The sequence below is a fragment of the Rhinolophus ferrumequinum genome, chromosome 2 (genome assembly GCF_004115265.2).
Source record: "Rhinolophus ferrumequinum isolate MPI-CBG mRhiFer1 chromosome 2, mRhiFer1_v1.p, whole genome shotgun sequence".
NCBI classification, from domain to species: Eukaryota; Metazoa; Chordata; class Mammalia; order Chiroptera; family Rhinolophidae; genus Rhinolophus; species Rhinolophus ferrumequinum.
Window position 1 is genome coordinate 50,146,767 of NC_046285.1, and position 15,226 is coordinate 50,161,992.

General features: G+C 33.0%; 1 protein-coding gene across 12 annotated transcripts in view; it reads right to left on the bottom strand.

The window, feature by feature from the left end:
• Positions 1 to 15,226, bottom strand: part of LRCH3 (leucine rich repeats and calponin homology domain containing 3) — a 97,887-nt gene that overhangs the window by 30,555 nt on the left and 52,106 nt on the right. For 11 of the 12 annotated variants that reach the window (XR_004424712.1, XM_033123640.1, XM_033123664.1 and 8 more), the window contains exons 6-11: positions 14,868 to 14,977; positions 11,228 to 11,321; positions 9,250 to 9,370; positions 6,680 to 6,828; positions 3,637 to 3,713; positions 99 to 150 (exon numbers count right to left, since the gene is read on the bottom strand). Coding sequence is in view for 11 of the 12 variants with exons in the window: in XM_033123640.1 (XP_032979531.1) it covers positions 99 to 150; positions 3,637 to 3,713; positions 6,680 to 6,828; positions 9,250 to 9,370; positions 11,228 to 11,321; positions 14,868 to 14,977 (603 nt within the window). In the remaining variant the exon portion in view is untranslated. The remainder of the gene's footprint in view (positions 1 to 98; positions 151 to 3,636; positions 3,714 to 6,679; positions 6,829 to 9,249; positions 9,371 to 11,227; positions 11,322 to 14,867; positions 14,978 to 15,226) is intronic. The other variant, XM_033123615.1, reaches the window with a different exon arrangement.

The following is a 15,226-nucleotide window of genomic DNA, read 5'->3' on the forward strand; positions in this document are numbered from 1 at the left end:
GGGAGTGAAGTTTACAGATATCTGGCAATTAATGGTAATTTAAATATTATAAGAAAACCATCTCAGTTAAAAAAACTAAAACAAAAAAAAAAGTTTACCTGATTGTGACTTGGTGATAGTGACGAGAGAGAAGATGGCTCAACTGGAACCCTGACCCAAAAACGAAAAAAAAGAAGGGAAAAACTCTTTGATAAGCTAGACAGATATATTAAAGATAAGTGAATCTTCATTGTTAATGTAGCTTTTTATTAATCAACAGGCAAACTGTCTAGTCAGTACTGCAAGACTAATGCATTTTGCAAACTTGAGCCTGTCATTAAACTAAGCGACACGAATGCCTGATGTCTCCAACTCATGTTTCACATGATGATATCACTGCTCCAGCTATAGATACCTAACAACTGTCTGTGCCAGCCAGCGCTGACAACAGTTATTGGAGATCACTTTTCAAACTATCATTTCTTTATACCACAAATAACTATTATCTTCTTTACTACGATGATTGAAACAAGATACATGTAAATGGAGATCGCTTTTTATACAAAGCCCTTTTATCAACAGAAATCTGGAATACTACAGAACCTGGTAAGTGGACTTGTAGAGCACTCCTACTCTCATTTTCAATTGATGAAACAATTTTAATAACAAAAGTAAAGATTCTGTTGATTTTCATTTCTAAAAAAATGAAAACTAATTTGATGCTTAAAAAATTAGTAAAACTTGCTTCTCAGTTTCATTGGTATTAATTCTTACAGTTTGGTAGTTATCTTTTCCCTGAACTGGATTTAGTGTTTCAAGTCTCTGTTATTCCTCTGTGTCTTTAAAACTAACAATGTTGGAGTAGTGACTCGTTGACATTTAGGACCTGAAATTTTAAACTATGATTATTACGCTATCAGACTGATTTAAATGCATTAAATCAGTGTGTTATTAGGAAAACAAAAACAAATCCCCCAAAGCTCCAATAGTTTCTTATAAAAACAAATCCCCCAAAGCTCCAATAGTTTCTTATTACCTACTAACTATAATACCAATTCTTCCAACTGATATTCAGGATGAGAATCCCCTTTAATAAACATACCCACTATGGAATCTTGTTTTCTCTAGCAAGGTCTCTTCAGTTATCTATCATATATCAATTCCTTACTTCAAACCCTTTCCAAAAATGTCAACCTATGGAGATCTTCCTCTTAGAAAAGGTCTTTTTAAGAATCTCACTTTTCTTTAAAATTGGGACTTCTGCTGGTTGTTTAAACCCTGATTCTCTTCCCTTTACTCCAAACTCTCATCTAACTGCTTCCTTGATATTGCATTTAGATGTCTAGTAGGCACGTCAAATAGTATATAACACACTCACCTCACACTCTAAGCTTGTTCTGCTTTGTTCAGACTCCTTAGTGTTCCTTAAACCTACCTCCACCAGGGTCTTAGTGTTCCTCCACCAGGGTCTCTGCCTAGACTGTTCCTCCCCTCACAGCCACAGTGCTTGCTCCCTTGCTTTTCAGGTTTTTATTGAGATATTACCACTTCATATAAAATTGTTCTCATTCTTCACTCTCCCCTCAGTGTGACACTATTAACTCTTTACCTTGCTTTATTTTTTTCACTGCACTTAGCACTTACCTGACAAATATTTGTTATATATATTTGTCTTCATCCAGTAAAAGGTTAACTCTATGACCCCACGGACCTAGCACGCAGCCAGACCACTGCAGTGCTCGTGAAATATAGTTTGAATGAATGGCAGTGGCACTGTCCCCTTCAAGAGCATGGAATATTGAAACAAAAATGCAGGTAACTATAAGCATCTCTTTGAAATCCTAAATTTATTTAAACTGAGTAAATCAGAACTTTACCTCTGTAAGGCAGACTATCAACTGCCCCTCTGTTTTTCTTTGTTTGTAAAATCACATTTAACATGAGTAGCTTTTCTAGTTTTGTCTATCTTACCATGAAACTAAAATCTTCCAAGTGTCACTCAAGTGTTTTTTAGTTCTATGTTGCTTCTAACAGAAATCAATGAAGTTTGCAAGACCAAGCCTGATACTATCAACTCTCCAGAACTAAAATACCACACGGATTATAAGCAAGCCATTTTTAAAAAATGATATAAAAAAAATGATAATTGTTGTTAGTTTTAACTGTACATTTATTTAATCCATCTTGGCAAATAACTAGAAAATACTTATCAAATACTTATCAAAATATGGGAAGGATTTGGCCCACCATTGCTGGCTTGAAATGGAGGTAGTCACAAACCAAGGAATGTGGGTGAACTCTAGAAGCTGAAAATGACTCCCAGATGATAGCCAACAAGGTAACGGGGACCTCAGTCTATAACTGCATGGAATTGAATTCTGCCAACAACTGTATAAAGCCTGGAAGTGGATTCTCCCCCAGAACCTCCTGATAGGAATCTAGGCCAGTGAACACCTTGGCTTCGGCCCTGCGTCGCAGACTCTAAGCAGAGAACCAACACATTCCTGTCCAGACTTCTATCCAACAGAACTGTGATATAATAAATGGGTGTTTTTTAAACTGCTGAATTTGTGTTAATTTGTTAACAGAAGCATCAGAAAACTAATATATAACTGAGCAAAAAAGCTGGCTTTCACCTTGAGGGTTTCTACTAAATCCTAGAGACGTTGAGCTTTACATACTCATATGATGGAAACAGGAAGTAAGAAGGACAGGAGACAGAGCCTAGGTCCACCCAAAATGAGGAAATGTAATAGGAAATCCCTGCATGAAATTGGAGTCTCAGAAGATCGCACCCTCAGTATAAGTACACATGGCAACTAAAAAGCCATTTTGTGATAAATTTCAAAGATATGAAATTTAAATCCCTATGAACTGATAGAATTATAAAAGGCCAAGTTATCAGCTTCTTTCTTTAATTATTCTACCCATTTTCTTTATCCATCTATATCTCAGTCCCCTAAACAACTTTAATATCCTGTCAAGTATAAGTAAAGAACTATGTATGACACTATCTACATAGTAAATGTTTAAGAATAGGCAGGTTAAGCCTACTGCTTTAAGACTTCATAAAAACAGAGAGGAAGCAAAGAACCAAAGACTAGGAATTTTTCAACTATTGTGATACAGTTTATGACAAGAAACTTTTTGGAATTCAAGAACAAGAAGCAATACTAGAAAAGATCAACCTGATTTTAGAAATATTCTGTGAGACATTAGTGTAGAGAAAAGGTCCTATGAAATGAAATAGGAATGAGGGTGCATATTGCTGTTTCTGTTTATCTCTGTGTTATCCAGTAAAAAGTTTAAGTATAAAAACATTTCAGGATTCCTGAAATTCATTTAGCTATCTTTAAGCATAAATCCAGATACATCACCATAAAAATCTCATTGTTATTAAGAGTCTTCAAATCAAATAATTGTACAAGTAATGATTTAGGTTATCTGAATTTAGAATCAATATCAATTTTATTTGTATTTGCTATTATACAAGCACAAAAGCACATTACCACTCAACTCTAAATACATAGTATTAAAACACACAGTATCTAAACATCTTCATTATACATCGAACTGCACAAAACAGAATCATTTCATGCTCTTACTATTATTACCAAGTTAAGACAGAAACAAATGAGTAGAACTGGTTTTTCAAACCTGTTTTGATGTGAGTATCTTCTTGTGTCTTCTGTTTTTTGAAACTCCCTCAAGGGTACTGGCTTTATAGGTGAACCCTATGCCAAAAAAGCACAAATAAATCAATTCAATTTAACATATGTATCGAGAACACTGTGATTACACAATTCACATTCAACTTAGCATTTAGAAAAATGTATATTACACTAAAAAACATTTTAACAAAATCTTCAAATGTGAATTTTTGTTTAAAGAACTATGGATTATCTTACTGCTTTGGTAAACACAAAACTATTCATAATCCAAACATGTTTATTTTATTTTCAAAAATGTAGTTTTCCTTCCCACTGTACTATATAAATTATAGTGACTGAATGATAAGATGTTAGAGTTGGAAAGGATCTTAGAGGTCATCTAGTAACAAATTTTCATCTGGAACAGAAATTTCTACCTACCCTACTCTGACTTTTGCTAGCTTCTCTTGAATATTTCTCGTAATAGGGAGTTCATAGATTTCATTTCTTTATTTCTTTACCACCACAAATTGTTACTTATGTTAGTCATACATACAGACTAAGACAAAGCAAAAAGTAATTTATTTTTATGGTAAAATGACATTAATTGAAAGAGAAATGCTGGCAATTTAATTTATTTATAAACTAAAGGGCAAAGGTTATTTCAAAAAAACATTACGGAGGAAAATAAACTGACTTAAGTGATATGGACCACATATTGAAAAATGAAATTATAAATCAAAGGTAGAGGCTTACAGGTCTTTACAGCATGTATTTTGTCAAATGAGAATCCATAGAAGCAATACAATCTTATTTCAACACCCAAAATAATTATCAAAATGGGTATTCTTGAAAGGAAAGAACAAGTTACCAAAAAGGATATCTAAAAAATCAAATGTAAAACTATTTATAGTCTATCTGCCAGAAATAGGTACATCACATATACCGTGTTTCCCCAAAAATAAGACCTAGCCAGACAATCAGCTCTAATGCGTCTTTTGGAGCAAAAATTAATATAAGACCCAGTCTTACTTTAATATAATGTAAGACCGGGTTGGGTATAATATAATATAATATAATATAATATAATATAATATAATATAATACCGGGTCTTATTTTACTATAAGACCCGGTCTTATGTATTATAATATAATATATTATAATATAATATAATACAAAACCTGGTCTTATATTAATTTTTGCTCCAAAAGACGCATTAGAGCTGATTACCCAGCTAGGTCTTATTTTCGGGGAAACACAGTAACTATAAAATCTGCTTTGGCGAGTTACTCCAAAGGGATAAAGGTGACTCCCTTAAAATCTGGGTATGAGATCATATAAAATGAGACACAATTGTAGAATCCAGATGAGAGAAAAATTATTCTAATTTCAGTGAATATCAATTTTTAAATAAACAAAAATCTCTCCGAGTATGTTAACATCAGTGACTTATCACCCTGGTTTTTACAATACTGCAATTATCTAAAATTATTGCAAGAGGCCACGACAAAATAAATGTGACATTGGTTTAATTTTTTAAAGTAATATAAGTCATATTCTATAAATGTAAGTCATATCCTATTTTATCATAATGCTTCTATATAATGTGAGGTATTATAAAATTAAACAGTAGCAGAGGGTTTAAAATCTCAAATAGATTAGTTTACCAACTCATTTTCAGATAGTATTCAAAAATATTTTAAAAAACTTCACTAAAGTTACTAAACCATCTAAAATACTGCTTTAGCATATTTTTATAGATGCTAAATTTTAGAAAGCCTTATGACACAGAATTCATAAGGAGCCTTATGACGTAAAGACTACAATACACAATAAGTAACAGGAATTTAAAAACATATTACAAACTAGCAAATACAATAGATTAAAGAAATAATACTATAATTTTTCACCAGTAGTACAATAGGCATGTTCACTTTTGGGAGAAATATCTCATTTATACAGCCTAATTAACCATAAATCAATCAAAGAAAAAGACCACAAGGAAAGAAAAAGATACCCTTTAAGATTATAGTGTACATTGTTAATTTTAACTTTATTGCAAAGTAGTTGCTCTAGCAGGGATAGTATGGCCTGAACCACAAGTGGTTTCATTAATCACCTGGTATACATTGCTAGCTCTGGCTGCAGGACTTAGGGACTTAGGGACTGCAGGACTTTGATTTATAAACTTAATCCAACTTTAAAGAGTGCCTTCTGAACACCAACAAAAAATACTGTGTTCAAAAGCCTTCGGGTAGGAAAACCAAAGGATTTCTTAAAGGAATCATAATATTACTCCATAACATGTCCTACTTGAAGTGATGGTCATTCTCTAGTTCATCATTCTCCAAAAAGGCTTCACGTGTTTCTCAAATAACCCCTGCTCTGAGCCTGGGACCAACTCCAGACATGAACATACTAAAGTGAAGCCATTTTATTGCGCTGACTAGATATACTGAAGAACGCTATTGCTACTTACGGCCCTTGGGGAACTGGCTGAGACTCTGCAGTGGACTGCATGCTCGTTTGCTTTATAAGGCAACTCAGTGTTCCACTATAAGAGACACCCAAGAATTTTAGTGGCAAACAATTTAAGTTCTGTGTAACTGAGCATAAAAGCTCCGATATAATTAAGCTCATTATAAAAATTCTATGGTTAAGTTTGCATGTTGCTCCAAAGTCATTAGTTTGGTTCAATTTTTAATTACTGCTCAAACTATGATTTACCAGTTGGTAACAATGAAAAAAGCAATAACAACAACAATGGAAAGCATCATGTTCCACTGCATTTTCTTCAAAGGCATAGGATACTCAGTACTCCTTTAATTCCTTTTACAAGATTCTAAAATCTGTCTTTTTATTTGAAAAACAAACCTAAAGCCTACTTGAGACTACTGTCTGATTTTTAAGGAATAAATCTGAAAAATTCAGTAATGAACATAATAAAAATTAGGCCTAAACCAACAAATCACTGATAAGAACTTTATACCATCATGAACTGTTTTTACTAGGGGATAGCAACATATTTAGGCGTAAATTTGTGTACTACCTCATGAGAGATTCGCCGTTGTTCAATATATGCCATAAACTGTGAACTGAGGCTGTCTGAGTCCAGGCCCTTGGGCTGTCTCACCTCATCGTCTTCCTCCTCTGCAGTACAGCTGTCAATGTAGTCAATCTGATCCAGATCATGTTCCACTGTCCACCACACACACACACAAACACACACACACACACACACACCAGAAAAAAACATTCAAATTAGACAGCCAATAAAAGACATTAATAAACTGCTTTCTTTCCTCTTCCCTAACATGTTCTATTCTGAAAGTGGAAAGAATGAGAAGATTATATTATGTAAGCCTTTATTATTTAGTCCCTGGCCACTCACAAAATAGGCTCCAGAAAAATATTAGTCCTTATTCACTAAAGAATACAGTAATTGATGGTAATTATTGCAATACAGACCTCTAATGTTTCTTTTTGATGATAATTATTGCAATACAGATGTCTAATGTTTCTTTTTTTCTTTGGATATCTCTTTACTATTTTAAATAAGACAGTTTGGGTTTGTGAGACAAAATGAAGAATAATTTTTAAACACCGAAAGTTACAACTTCTTTTAAGCTTTTCCCCCATGGTTTAGGTTTGGTGCTTAATCATATCTCTTTGAAGAGGTGAAAAACAGAAAACCTAACACAACTCAAAAGAAAAGAGAAAAGGCAGGAGGAAAGTGAACTTGGAGATAAAAAAATAGACACTGACTACTGTTTCCCTTCCTGTAACTGCTGTCCATAACTAGAACAAAGCTTTTCTATTTAGAAAATTATTTTCTAGAGGTCAGCATAGTAGATATTTGTAGCAGTTTGTGGACGAATCATTTGAGGATTTTTTTTCTCACAATGCTTTGGGGTGAGGAGAAGCGTATAAATAAGATATAGCCACAACACTACTTCTAATAAGTTTAGGAGAATCCCATTATTTTTAAGTTTAAAAAGTATCCACCTTTAAAAGCTGGTTAAAATGGGACACTGGGAAAAAAAACTTGCTACTAAGATGGTTTCTCCAGAAATGGATTAAACCCCAGCCATTATTATATGATGGTCTATAGACTACCTAAATATTGCCCTTGCTGGGAAGAGTGAATTTTGGAGGAGTCTACTTCTCAATTTAGTTTTCTGATTCAATTTTTTCTAAACAATTCCATGATTACAGTTAATATAAAAATAAATTTTTAGTTTGTAAGAATTATCTTAACAGGCAAAAGGATGAAAAGGTTGTAACTCTATACCCACATTAGAAACCAGATACATAAACACATTTTGTTTAATGTGCTACAATTTGTGTAAATAAATCAGTGGTTCATTTTATGACTACTTCCCAAAAAAGCAACATCACTTTTTCATACAATCTAGAGAAACACTACCCAAGAGAAATAAAATGTAAGCCACAAAAGTGAACAACATATATAATTTTAAATTATCTAGTAGCCATATTAAAAAAAACAACACAAAAACAGTGACATTAATTTTAATATATTTTACTTTGTCCAATATATCTAAAACACTATCATTACTATATATAATCAATATGAAGTATTAACATTTTATATTCTTTTATTTTCATGCAAAAGCTTCAAAATCTGATGTGTGTTTTACACTTATAGTACATCTCAATTCAGAAAAGCCCCATTTCAAATGCTCAATAACCAAATATGGCTAGTGCCTACCATATTGGACAGCACAGATACAGACATTATTTTAAGTCTGAAATAAACCAATGAGAAAGATATCTCATATGCAAGCAAGATTAAAAAGAAAACTACTGAAATATGAATTAAATGATAAGTGACAGGAGTAAATAAAGAATATAAGATGGTAAGGAAAAACAGATAGCAAACCACATAATGGAAATTATCATTCAGAGAGGAAAGTTCTTCTCAAATATAACAGATTTCTGGAAAATGAAAGTCATTTCTCCCTTATACATGGCCCTCAAAATTCAAAAATTAGGACTTGGTAATTCACAATAAAGCAATATTGAACAGAATGAAGAAAGTCAAGAGTCTGCCTCGGAAGCACAAGGAAGTAGAGCTCTGTCTGTTAATGAATTATGAAAACAATTTTAAAATTAAAAAAAAATTTTAATTTAAAGCACAAATTTTAAAATATCAGAATAAGGAAAACTCATATTCAGATGTCCCTGAAGAATACAATTCCAGATGAAAGTAAAGGTAATCAAAAAGTGCACTGAATTCCTGAAAGAGGTCAAATGACCACAAAGATAATCTTTAAAAAGGAGAAGAGTACTTCAAAAGAAGATCGTGGTTAAATCAAAATTAACAAAGATCTACCCCAAGTAAACTGTCCTTAACAAAGTCTCCTCCCAAAATAAAAATAAGAGAGAGAAGTACTGTACTTTAACTGCAAGCCTGCAAAAATTAAAATTTAATCCTAATAGAAAATATTTTTTCCCCAATTAAATGAGAAGAGGAAGTCTTTAAAAGAAGAGTTGAAGAAGCTATAGATACACAAACAAAAGAAGTGGGTGTGAAAAAGACCACATAAAAAAGTTAGAGTAATTATAAAGACTTTAGATGTCATCAGGAATTACGTTTACCTCCACCATTTGTTACTACTAAACTGCTGCGATTCTCCTGGTACTGGTTTTCCCTTCGTAGTCTTTGTTCTTTTGTAATTTCTGCTACTCGAAGAGGCAGATCTGAAAATTCATCTGTAGGCTTAAAAAAATAGCAGGAACACTAAAAATCATCATTCTAAATTTTAGACTACAGAGTATTTAAAGCATGGAAATAATATAAAACCATTACAATTTATATTTAAGAATAGCAAAAAAGTTCTGGAGATGCCTCGTGGTGACAGGTTCTCAACAATGTCAATGTACTTAACGCCACTGAAATATACACTTAAAAATGGTTAAAATAGTAAGTTTTATGTTATGTGTATTTGGCCACAATTTAAAAAAAGAACTAGAAAGGTATATAGGACTCTATAAATATACATATCTACATGGATTTAAAGTATCTACATATAGATACATGTCTACATGTATCTGTATGAATACAGCCAAAAATATGTACATACCTATTCACACATAGATACACAAGCAATTACAAATTACAAATCGGCTGTTGTCTAAAATTAATTTGCTTTAGACTCCCAATGAAACAATGTTACAAATGGTAGGTCTTGCTAATAAAAGTTTATTTAATCACTTAACCTTATTTACAGCTAAAATATTATACCTTAGTAATTTTAAAAAAGAGAAAACATAACACTAATAATTAAACGAAAGAGAAAAATGATATAATCAGCTAAGAAAGTTGTTTATCTTGAACATGCGACTATTCTTCACTAAGGTTCCCATCTCATTACCCATCAGTCTATAGTCTTATTTTCTCACCATTTTACCACTTCTGCTCAAGATTACCCAGCCCCTCCCAACAAGACATACGAACAGCCAACAGATATATGAAAAAATGTTCAATGTCACTAGCTATTTGGGAAATGCAAATCAAAACCACAATCACCTCACACCTGTTAGAATGGCTATCATCAACAAGACAAGTAATAACAAGTGTTGGAGAGGCTGTGGAGTAAAAGGAACCCACATACACTGTTGGTGAGAATGTAAATTGGTATAGCTGCTAAGGAAAACAGTATGGAGGTTCCTCAAAAAAGAAGAGAATTACCATATGACCCAGCAATCCCTCTCCTGGGTATCTACCCAAAAAAAATCTGAAAACATGTATCCGTAAAGATATATGTACTCAGATGTTCACTGCAGCATTATTTACAGTGGCCAAGACATGGAAACAACCGAAGTGTCCTTCAATAGATAATGTGATAAAGAAGATGTGGTATATATACACAATGGAATACTATTCTGCCATAAGAAAAGATGAAATACTGTCATTTGCAACAATATGGATGGATCTTGAGACTATTATGCTAAGCAAAATAAGTGAGACAGAAAAAGTGGAGAAACGTATGATTTCACTGATATGTGGTATATAAAACTGAAAACAACAAAGGAACAAGACCAACAAATGAAGAAACAAAAACGCATAGACACAGACAATAGTTTAGTGGTTACCAGAGGGTAAGGGAGGAGGGGGGATGGTAGAACAGGGTAAAGAGGGTCAAATATATGGTGATGGAAAGAGAACTGACTCTGGGTGGTGAACACACAATGTGATATATAGATGATGTAGTATAGAATTGTACACTTGAAACCTATGTAGTTCTGTTGACCATTGTCACCCCAAAAATTTTAATTAAAAAAAAAAAAACCCTCAAATTTCAGACTTCAGTTGTAACTGGCTCAGTTCCTGTTTGGCTTTCCAGGATATAAAACTATTTATACAAGACAATGAGGTAACAAATACGTAAAACAAACACAGTAAAAAGATGGTAAAGAAACAATTCCATTTTTGGATGCTATGACTGGATTTTTCCCTCCCTTGACTTTTTTATATTTTATATAATGAGAAATTGAATCCAATTAAGACTTCCCATTTTCATCATTTTCCCTCTTAATCAGGAGTTATAACATGCAGAATAGAAGAAATACTTACTTCATTCCCTGACCATCTCTTATCACCACTGTCCACACTATTGAAACCTGAATCAAGAGCTCCATAAGGGCGACCTGAGTACAGTTCTTCGTGGCTGCCGAAAAGAGACCTTAGACGTTACTGCAAAGTTTCATATTTTAAAATTAATATTTGAAATAAATCAAGATGCAATTTTACTAATAACCATTTTCATGGCATTTAGGAACTTAACTACATAGAGCTAAATGGGCATTCTTTAAATTTTTAATATGAAAAATTCCAAATTAAAACAGAGTAAACAGAATAGTATAATGACCTCCCAGGTACTCATTAATAGCTTCAAAAATACCGTGTTTCCCCGAAAATAAGACCTAGTCGGACAATCAGCTCTCATGCGTCTTTTGGAGCAAAAATTAATATAAGACCCAGTATATAATATAATATAATGTAAGACTGGGTCTTATATTAATTTTTGCTCCAAAAGATGAATGAGAGCTGATTGTCCGTCTAGGTCTTATTTTCGGGGAAACAGGGTATCAACATTCTGCATTCTTATTTCATCTATTCCTCCACCCAATCCCAAATGCCCCCTTCAATTGTTTTTATTTTTAATAGTGCTCTTTAAGGTAGAATTTATATACATTGAAATGTACACATCTTAGCTGTGCAATTCTGACAAATAATCTTTGTTTAACATATACCTCTATCATATGGGATATTTCTACCTTGTTTCTACTTTGACAGAAAATTCCCACACATCTCTTCCCAATTTTCCTCACCCCACCACTGTGTGCTCCTCAGAGACAACCACCATTCTGATTTCTTTCACCTTACATTAGTGTGGAAGGCAGAAGAATGGTCCCCAAAGATGTCCAAGACCTTATTCCTGGAACCTGTAATTATGTTACTTTACATGGCAAAGGAGAATTAGGGTTGCAGAGAGAAATAAGGTTGCTAAACAGCAGACCTTACAATAGGGAGACTATCTTGAATTATCTGAATGGGCTCAATATAATCACAACGGTCCTTAAAAGTTGAAGAGGGAGGCAAAAGAGGCAGTCAGTGCGATGCAATGCTGGCTTGAAGATGGAGGAAGGGGACCAAAGGCCAAGGAATGCAGATGGCCTTTAGAAGTTAAAAAAGGCAAAGAAATGCTTCCTACTGAGAGTCCACAGAAAAGAATGCAGCTCTGCCAGCATCCTGATGAGACCAAGATTTAGACTTCTGACCCAGAGAACTGTAAGATAGTAAGTACAGTTGTGCTGTTTAAACCTCTAAGTTTTTGGTAATTTGTTATAACAGCAATAGAAAAATAATACAATTAGTTTTACTTATTCTAGAACTTATAAATAAAAATGAAATCATATGTACTCTTATTTTTGCTCAGCATCATGTCAGTGAAAATCTTGATTTTTTAATACTTTGGAGTGGAATGGATGAATAAGTATAGGTTTAACTTTTAAATAAAAACTGCCAATCTGTTCTTAAATAAAAAACTGCCAGTCTGGTGGGAATGCTGTATCATTCTGCATTCCCACCAATAATGTATTTGAGTTCCAGTTGCCATTTGTACTGTCAGTCTAAGTGCTTTTTGGTCACCATCCTCTTTCGTAAAATGTTTAAATCTTTTGCCCCTTGTAAATGTAACATCAATAATTTTGAAAATATTTTGCTAAGTAAAAGAAGCCAGACATAAAACACTACATAATGTTTTGATTCATTTATATGAAATTCTAGAAAAGGCAAAACTATACTGACAAAAAGACCTGTGGTTTCCTGGGGCTGATGGCAGGGAGAAAGGACTTATATAAATGGGAATGAGGGTGATGGAAATATTATGTATCTTGATTGTGTTGGAAGTTTACTGTATCCATTTACCAAAATTCTCTGAACTGCGTACTTCAAATGAATTGAATTTTATTATTTGTAAATTTGCTAAAGCGATGCCCCATTTTTCCATTTCTATAAGCAAAGCATGACAGCACTGATTGCTCCACATCCTAACATTTAGTGTTGTCACTTTAATTTTAGTCATTCTAGTGGGTATGTAGTGATATCTCATTGTGACTTAATTTGTGTTTTCATGATGATTAATGATGTTGAACACTTTTTTTGTGTGCTTATTGGTCATTTTTATATCTTTCTTTGTGAAGTGTCTATTCAAGTCTTTTTGTCCATAATTAGGCTGTTTATCTTTTTAACCATTAAATTGCAGGTAGTCTTTAGATAGTCTGGCTACAAGTCCTTGACATATATGTATGGCAAATATTTTCTTCCAGTCTGTGGTTTGCCTGTTCATTTTCTTAATACTTTCTTTTCATGATAGATGCTTTTATTTTTATTTTTATTTATTTTTTAAATTTTGATGCAATCTAATTTATCATTTCTTTTTTTAACATTTATTGCTTTGTGTCCTCAGAAATCATTGCCTATCTCAAGTCACAAAGATATTCTTCTCTATTTTCTTCTAAAAGTTTTACAGCTTTAGTTTTTGCTTGTTCTTAAATATACTTTTAAAAGTTAGCTTAATTAGAAATCTAAAACATGATAAAGTCTATTTTTAAAAAATGGTCTATTAGCATTTTATTTAATAAGGCTGCCTAGGTTGCAAAACAACTTTCACTGATACAAATTTAAAAGTGTTCTTCTGAAACTGAATTTTGTATTCCACATATTCTTACATAGTTCATGTACATAACTTTAAAAAAATTATGTCATACTGTCACAATGAATTAGAATTTAAGGCACAGGGAAAGAGCAACGTACTTGGATTTCACAGATAAGGTACCAGTTTTACTACTTACCAACTCAACTGTTAGCTCAAAGAAGTCACTTAATTTTTGTAAAATAGGGTTATATTTCTAATCACATGCCTTTCACATAAAGTGAAAACTTTATATGAACTAAAAACAAAAGAAACAAAAAACTCTATGTGAATGTGAGATGGTTTTTATAACTCGTCAATTATTTTACTGATAAAGTTTGAGAATTGGTAAAGTTGGAGAATTATTGTACTTTCACTGAGACGTCCGTTTTGTCTGTTTAAAGGCCTTTTGAATTTAATTCCTGTTACGTATGTTCCAGATGGTTGGGAATGCCAAGTAGATGACCTTGTAAGTCAGGTGTTATGTAGCTGAGGGGTTTACAAATTAAAAGATCTTGAGGTGACATTAATGGTCATCAAATCCAACCTCTTCGTTCCCTATGGGAGAAATGAAGCCCGGAGTATGAGTGACTTACTTGCCTTAAGTCACAGAGCCGGTTTTAATAGCAAAGTGAAAGTTAGTATTCAAGTCCCTCCAACCAGAGGTTTTCAGCTGGGGGTGCTCCAGGGGATATTTGGCAATGTCTGGAGACATTTTTGTTTGTCATACTGGGCGAATGCTACAGAAACCATCTTCCAATGTAGAGGACAACTCCTTACAGCAAAGAATTAATTACCTGGTCCAAAATATCAACAGTGCTGAAGTTTAGAAATCCTAATTTAGAACTACACTTTGTCACATCTATGTAATCACCTTTGACTTAATACAAGCATTCGGAGAAAAACAGTGTAAAAATAGGTTATTTCCCTTTAAACACTCAGGCAGATGTCAGGGTGCAGTGTATTTGATTCTCTGTAAGATGGAATACGATAGATAAAAGAATAGAACATACTCACCAGGAGCCAAAACCCAAAGGTCTCCTATCATAATCTGGCAGATCTGGAGCAATCTTACAAGCATGTATGTTCAGGTATTTAAATATGTGGATTTTGCCTTTTATGCATATCTAAATCAAGTAACAAATAAATTCAACCAAATTATTACTCATCTGAAATATATCCCTTTTTTTAAATCACAATCAGCTTTTTACTTAATGTATATTAAAAATAGAAGGCATTCCTATCATATATATATAGTAATATTAAACATCTAATACTCATAACAAATTATATTGTTATTTTAGGTGTTCAAGTGATACAAATATAAGTTTTGTTTTCTGGTCACTAATAAGTTTCAGTAACATAAAAAATAATTT